At 37.9% G+C, this 8,213-nt stretch overlaps 1 protein-coding gene across 6 annotated transcripts in view; it reads left to right on the top strand.

Annotated features, from left to right (window-relative positions):
- The window catches only part of slc4a8 (solute carrier family 4 member 8), a 38,626-nt gene that overhangs the window by 14,579 nt on the left and 15,834 nt on the right, over nucleotides 1-8,213 (top strand). For all 6 annotated transcript variants that reach the window (XM_077198292.1, XM_077198293.1, XM_077198295.1 and 3 more), the window contains exons 2-5: nucleotides 1,601-1,682; nucleotides 1,800-1,961; nucleotides 5,701-5,836; nucleotides 6,198-6,358. In XM_077198292.1, coding sequence (XP_077054407.1) covers nucleotides 1,601-1,682; nucleotides 1,800-1,961; nucleotides 5,701-5,836; nucleotides 6,198-6,358 — 541 coding nt within the window. The remainder of the gene's footprint in view (nucleotides 1-1,600; nucleotides 1,683-1,799; nucleotides 1,962-5,700; nucleotides 5,837-6,197; nucleotides 6,359-8,213) is intronic.

The following is an 8,213-nucleotide window of genomic DNA, read 5'->3' as shown; positions in this document are numbered from 1 at the left end:
CTTTTAACACACATTTCGCGACCCTCCTGTTGAGAAACTCTGGTCTAGAGACTCTAGAGAGCACATACAAACTCTGCTCCTGGAGCGCCATTGTCCTACAGAGCTTAGCTCCAGCCAGCTCCAAAACACCTGCCTGGAAGTTTCTAGAATAACCCTGAAGACCTTGATTAGCGCATTCATGTGTGTTTAATTAGCGACGGAGCTAATAATCTGCAGGATAGGAACTGCATTTGACACCCTCTAGAGTGAAAATTGTTAATACTAACTTACGATGAAAGCTGTTCAAACGAATATTTTTTTTATTTAAATTTTGTAATATTTTTAAGGTGCCTCTTTTGATTTATTTCAGTTAGAGATTAAGGGCCAAATGATGAAGAACAAGAGCACTTTAACGTAGACCTACTTCTAATAGGGGTCAGATAGAAAGTGGAAAATGGCAATATAAAAGGCTATCTTTATGTTAATGAATTATGACTATGCAACAAAAACAAAACATGACAAGAAGACCTCATGGAAATAAAGTAGGCTACTAAAAATGGAGATTTGAACCCTGGAACCTTGATAAGAAAGCAGAACAACACAACTTTGCTTAGAACAGTAAATGTCAGCTTATTCATGCCCAGCCCTGTAATAACTCTCAAACACATTTATCATCTGAGCACCGCACAAAGAAATGACCCTCATATGAAATTATGTTGTCTGTTAAATTCAGGTTTAAAATTAATTGAGTGTGGCCTAAAAGTAATGAACAAAGGGAATGGAATAATACTTTGGACAGAGGGGACCAAGTTTACCTTTTAAACGAACTGCAATAATAATTGATAGTCATTAATCAATACAGCCCAACCCCTTAATGCTCTAAACACCCGACTACGCCACCTTAGGAAAACACCTATGGATATGCCCGCCCAATAAAAGGGGGGACGCTCAAGTTCGTTCTCATATGAGGGTGGAGATATGGATAAATACAAATATTTTATTTCAATAATCAGTAAAAACTGAATTGTCTAGATAAAAACAAACTCAACTTCAGATACTAACAAATTAAATGAAAAAATCTTATTAATGAAGAATAATCAAAACAAAATTAAATTCCTTCAAAAATTCCTGACACAACAAAGATTACAAACCAAGTAAACAATACAATACATTAAATATTAAGACAAATACAAAACCAAAGAAACCAAAATTTTCAGAGCAAAGCAGTTAGTGATCCCCTCCCACCCAGCCGGGCTAGGACTTTATCAAACAAACAATCTTGCTTTTTTTGAGGGAAACATATTTTTCCACAAAGATAGTGAAATCTGTAATTAAGAATACATAGTGAATAATATGCTAATTGATATGTGAAAATGAAAGGTTTCTGTGAGCATAAGGTTGAGGGGATTAAAATTTATATAAACAACAGAAATCAATGGGAAGTCCCCACAATGATAGAAAAACAAACGTTTCTGGGACATCCACAAATAGAAAAACCATAAATAGCTAAACAATAGGCCTACTGTTTTTAATGAAAAAATGTATTTAGTGTTAGGAAGTCTATGGTACTGTATGTACTTATTTACACACTCATTTAACTAAGTAAGCATGTGTCTTTCAGAGGCCTGATGAGGAAGCAGTGGTGGACCATGGTGGCACCAGCTCAGTTCTGAATATCCATTATGAGAAAGAAGAGCTAGAGGGTTTGTACAAAACCACACACACACATTTAGTTATTCATATGATATAGCTCACAGCTCAATACAGTAATATTAACCAAAAAAAATCATGTTAAATTTCATCCCTCTCACTTTTCTTAGGTCACAGGACTTTGTTTGTGGGTGTGCGGATGCCCATGGGCAGGGAGTCTCACCGTCATCACAGGCCACACAGCTCCAAACACCGCAGGAGATCTGGGAGGATGAGGGCTGAAAGCGTAGCTCAGGAAGACGGGAACACAGAAAGTACCTCAGCTTCACACGGTGAGAACAACAACAGCCTGGGTAACAAGTCAAGGAATTGCTTGTAGGTTTATTCACAGGATGGTGAATCTGGAGAATTAAATCCTGGGTCCAAAATGAGTAATATGTGATATTGCTTTTATATAGCAATTAAGTGGAAAATAAGTTAGTCAATACTGAGAAACTTACATTTTAGACACAATATTCGCAGTTACTGTATATATTTTCACTCCCCCAATGAAAATGTACCCCTGGGTGTCTCCAAGCAACACACAGTATAGTGGTGCTACTGAATGAATCAGTGTTTTGAACCAATCGTGTTTTGAACGATTCAATGACTTATTCATTGGGTGCTTCTCAAACGGAAGGCTGTCCTAGTTAGTTAACATCTGTTTTTGTGTAGTAAATAATCACTTAACACTAAGTAAGGGATAATGTACATCCAGCCGGTTGTTATCTGAGAATAAAGCCCGTCTTGCATAAGCCTAAAGGGCTTGTACCTTGTACATCCAGCCAGATAACCCACTGATCAATGTGACGTCGGAGTGACGTCCAATTTCGGTCCACTGAAGGGGTTGTTTTGTAAGGCCAGGCGACATCTTTATTCGACGTCTATTGCACGTCTAATGTTGACGTCCATGGGACCAAATTTGGTCGTTTGTAGGGCTGTAATCAACCAAAGAAAATCACGGTCGACTAAAGTCTTGAAATTTCGACTAATTAGTCGACTTGGGCGGGACGTTTTTTTTCTAATGTAAAAAAACGTTAGATTAATAGCTGCACAGTACTTGGTAGCCTTGTCCGCATAAATGAATTATAAATAAACATATATTTATTATAATAAACTTGTAGGCTATTGCAGTATATTAAATCGTTTTTTGACCTAATTATTTTGCACTGAAATGACACACTCGTTGACACTCAGTTACGACTGAGAAGGGTCTGGTTTTAACCAGGCTAGGCTGAGACATGAACAGACTATTCATTTAAAGCTTTTACTCTTAAACACACAAGGCACGTCCACTTTAATGAAAAAATAATGTTTATTAAACAAACCAGATCAAGATGAGAGCAGAAATGAAATAAAGTACATAACTGAAAAAGGAAAGCATAGGCTCAAAACAAATACAAATGGTGGGCACAGCGCAATTGCGCATTAGGCTCCAAAAAAAAAAATCCAATAAATAATACTAGAAATAAATGGTCACAATAATAATAAAAGTGAACCATAAAATGTTTCCAGCGTGGTCTGGGTGTGTCTGGGGGATGCTACCGTCGTTGTGTGAGGGTGCGCCTGCAGTTAACTTATAAAACGATTATTTCTAATTGGCATATTTCAATGTTTTATGCCAATTCTGATATGTTCATTCATATAGCAACTCAAAACAGACGGGGCAACTAAACGCAGACAAGTTAGCTTACCGTTTTTAGGTGATATGCCATGTTTGATGTCGAGCTGTGATATGCAAACTTTGCCTTCGACTTTTTTTCTATTTTCTATTTTCATAAAATACTGCCACACTCCCGATGTCTTTGAAATGGTAGATTATTCTGTCAGTAAATTGAACGCTAAATTCAGCAAAGCACCATGGATGATGCAGACCAATGCCTTAGTAGTTCTTTCTTCAATCTGTCTCCAGTGGGTTGGGCTAATCCAAAAAGTGAAAACAGGCTGTTACCTGTGAAACAGGGGTGCTCTGAAAACACCCCCATTAGCAATTAGTGATGAAATTAATGTAATGAAATTAACGCGGCAAAAAGTCGACCAATCAGAATTTTAGTCGAGCCAGAACGTATCGACCAATTAATCGACTACTCGACTGGGAGATTACAGCCCTAGTCGTTTGTGGACATCTTTTCAACATAAAATTTAGACTAATTTTAGACATTGTTTCTATACAACTTCTATAACTGTAGTCCCATGTTTCAAAAGGTTGGAGGACATGTTTTCTGTCCCATGTTTATGCATTTGGCAAACGCTTTTATCAAAAGTGACATACATTGCATTACACATTTACATTCCAATCAGTTCTTGCTTTCCCTGGGATTCAAACCCATGATCTTGGCATTGCAAGTGCCAACGCTCTACTTTTTGAGCTACAGCATTACACCTTAATATGCCTCTCCAGTTATCACCTGCTGCTGAGACGATTAAATGGAGTTTTTGGAAAATTATCTTAAATAATTATAAATAATCTGTATTCATATGTATTAATCATGTTGATAACAACAATGTTGATATTTGTAAATAAAAAAATATTGCATATTAATCATGTAGATTTCCTGCACCTGTAATAAACGTCCAAATGAGGTCCAAAAAAATTACCCAGTTCAAAGGTCAAATGTTGAACGTCAACATGACGTCCAAGTTGGGTCATGGTTGGACGTCCAAATATTGGTACTAGTTTGGACATCGAATAGATGTCCAGAATTGGTCATGGACAGACGGACCCAACATAGGCTTGATCTGCATGTCTATCCGACGTCCAGTGTTTAGTGGGAACCGGCTTGATGTACATTTGATGTACGCTTATTACACGGCTACTTGCCATGTAAGTAAATAATTAGACACAAAATATTGATCTGAGTCTAAATATTTAATTAGTTTTATTATTATATAGTCATACCACTTATTACACAGCATTTCGCCTCATAAATAATTATGGGGATAAGAGATATTGATTTCAGATTAAACTGTTTTAAAATCGTACCTGTTTGTTATCCTGTAATCCAACAGTGTAAAAAACAATAGTCACAAAATAGCAGCAGCTGCTTTTATATGAAACAAGAGAGAGCGAGTCCACAATACTGGATGGCATAATTAAAAACTGCACACAAAATATATTTAATATTTATTAGTTCACCAAAAGGAGATCTTCCACGAAGAAAAAACGTTCCTAGCAAGCGTATAGCAATGCTGACTTCAGTAACCGGGATGAGCCTGCGCTATCTGCTTTCACCGGTTGATATCGGGGAATAACATAGCGCTGGATGGCGCAATTGACCAGTCAGAATCAAGTATTCCACAGAGCTGTGTAATAAACTGCCAATAATGTAAGCCACTGGGATAGCAAAGACGGTTTTCATTTACTGCACTGCATTAATAGAAACCCAGTAATATAAAATATTTGTATGAGTATTGAGTTTATGAGTATTTTCGTGCCGTGACCGTGGAGGCGGGAATATGTGTGACTTAGCTATGCGCACTTACTAGATGGTCTTATTCTAGCGTTTAATGGTGAAGGGGACTCTAGCCTACAAGCCTCAAAAGGACTGGACTAGGAAGGACACAGACTTACTAGGATGCAGCCTTCAATTTGAGAAGCACCCATAAAATGCAGTTCCTGAATGAATACTTTTTTTGAACGAATCGGTTGAGTGAATGATTCAGATGATTTACTCACATTCACTTGTCAGCACCTACTGGCATAACGATGTAACCTGCAGAGAGAGTGAATGAAAATCCACAAAGCTAATTAACAAATTGACAGATAGTTAAGGTTAAATTAATCTTTCCGAAGCACAGGGTATCAACTGTATCATAAAAAGGTTCATTACCCTACATCCTCTCAGCATTGTGCCTTTGAGCCCACAAATTCTTAAAGCATGAACTTATATTTATGATAACAAACATTGAAAATTGCTCTGGTTTTGTTTACTGTGCTTCCTTCCTCTATTTCCTCTCACACAGTGAAAATGAAAAAGTTGTACAAATATACTATTGTCTGTGTCTCTCATTCTTCCTATCTCTCTTTCTCAGATACTCCATCCCAGAGGGTTCAATTTATTCTGGGCACTGAAGAGGATGAGGAGCATGTGGCACATGAGCTCTTTACAGAACTTGACGAAATCTGTGTTAAAGGCGGCAAAGATGCGGAGTGGAAGGAAACTGCTAGGTAAGAATAGTTTCTTAATGTCAACACATTTCCTATCCTGCAACAGGATATTCAGTGGCAAAATGTAGGTTAACTCAGGGGTTTTGAATCTTTTAAATGGTACAGACCCCAAAATATGAACATCCACATGCTTGGGTCTCCCATCCTAATAATAATACAAAAAAGGCAGCTATTTATTTTCATGCATAAAGACCATATTTATTGTATAGAAATTACATTATAAATATGTCCAAAATATTACTTGGAAAATATGAAATATCTATTACGTTACATTATTATGTTTTTTGTGTTTTTGTGTTACTATACTACTCAAAGTAAGAGACTGTCTATATGAGTCTCTTTTTTCTTTAATACTTCTCAGGTGGCTAAAATTTGAGGAGGATGTGGAAGATGGCGGGGAGAGATGGAGTAAGCCGTACGTAGCTACACTCTCTCTCCATAGCCTGTTTGAGTTACGAAGCTGCATCATAAATGGAACTGTCCTATTGGACATGAAGGCCAACTGCATCGAGGAAATTGCAGGTCAGTCAGAAATCAGTGGATATGGTGAGTTGCACGTTTTAACTGGGAAAGGACGAATTTTAATATTGAAAATATATAACACATTACACCTTTTTTAATGGTATTGTTGTATCAGATTAACAAAATGCCAGTATATTAAATAGTTGCTCAACAGGAATTTGGCTTTAAGAGGTCATATTATGCCCTTTTACGGGTCTTCTAGAATAGCTTTACAGGCTTGAATGTTCAAAAAACATTATTTTTCACATATTTTACATTGTTGCAGCACCTCTCTTCCCAGTCTGTCAGTAAAGCTCTGTTTAGTTCCGGTCTCTATGAAACACTTTGATTGGGTGGTGATGGTGCAGTGGTTAAGACACATGCCTTTGGTGTGAGAGACCCAGGTTTGAATCCACTGTGAGACACCAATGTGTCCCTGAGCAAGACACTTAACTCCTAGTTTCTCCAGAGGCGTGCAACCTCTGAAATGTAGCAATTGTAAGTCGCTTTGGATAAAAGCGTCAGCTAAATGAATAAATGTAAAATGGTCAGCTGGACCAATCTTGTGATTGTGAGAGCCAACCACTTTGACAGTGTTGTGCCATTGAACGATAGTTCATGAACTCGTCCATATTTTGGGAGAACATGAACTGAACTGCCTGATGAACGTTACTGTGAACTCGTTCATTCTGGTGTCTGTGAACGGCTTGTCTCTCAGTTTAACTTCGTTCAATAGGGTGCCAGATTTCTATCTATCTATAAATTACAGGAACGTCTGTCTGTCTGTGTGTCTGTTAATCGCATATCTCTCGAACCGTTAATCCGATGGATTTCAAACTTGACAGGTATCTTGCTACGGGCACGAGTAAGTGCAGTGCCGATTGTTTGGATAATGCAAAAGATATTGTTAAATATATATCGGTAACAGAAGCACACATTGGCTTTTGCCACTCTAGCCGCTGGCCACTCCCCTCCCCCACCGCACACTGAGTGAGCACAGCGCAGGACCAGAGACAGAGAGGGTTGAAGAAAGCAGATTTTGCACGGGCACTGCACTAGTAGAGCGAAAACCCGGATAAAACACACTGTAAACAGGCCTTAATGTGTAGCGGAAAAAACACCCAATCTGGCAACACCAGCCACCAGTGTCGCACTGCTGCATGCGTCATCAAAACAAAAAGCATGAAGCAGGCGTCGTATGATCATTTAAACAAGTTTTATGACAAGTTCGGTGAGGATGGGAAAAATCTTACAGTTCTGTGCAAACTTTGCCCGCCGATAAAATAATTGCTGTCTGTGGTACTATATGGGCTGTGGCAATAATTTTGAAAAATAATAGCTCGCAGTAACATATGGAAAAAAAGAACTATAAACTAGTTCAAAATTTTGAAGTATGAACTATGAACTGAACTAGTTCATTTTAAATTTGTGAACTGAACTTTGAACTAGTTCATGTAGAAAGTGAACTTTCCCAACACTGCACTTCGAGCATGTTTTGGAAATGTGACACCCCTTATCATAACAGCATCTCTTGGACATGGTGACAACACACTACTAAGGCAACTCAACCAGGCTCCACCCTTTTTTTGTGTATGCATTGGGCAGGAATTATTTAAATAGGGAATATTGTGACGTGTACAGAAGAAAACTCAAGACTATAATCGAGGCGTTTCAGGGAATTCAGAAACAGTGCTCACTGATATAAAGAATAACTCTCTTTAGAGTAAATTGGTGCTTTGTAGATTTGACCTTTTTCATGCTCAAACAGCAACATACTAAAGAAAGTTGAAAATGTAAAAAAGCATAATAGGTCCTCTTTAACAGTCTGATCGAGCTTGACAAGGTTATATTTATTCAGTACCCATTTTTACTGAGG

This window comes from Siphateles boraxobius, unplaced genomic scaffold (genome assembly GCF_051911475.1).
Source record: "Siphateles boraxobius isolate OS27281-9 unplaced genomic scaffold, OSU_SipBor_1 41, whole genome shotgun sequence".
Taxonomy (NCBI): Eukaryota; Metazoa; Chordata; class Actinopteri; order Cypriniformes; family Leuciscidae; genus Siphateles; species Siphateles boraxobius.
This window is presented reverse-complemented; position numbering and strand designations above follow the sequence as displayed.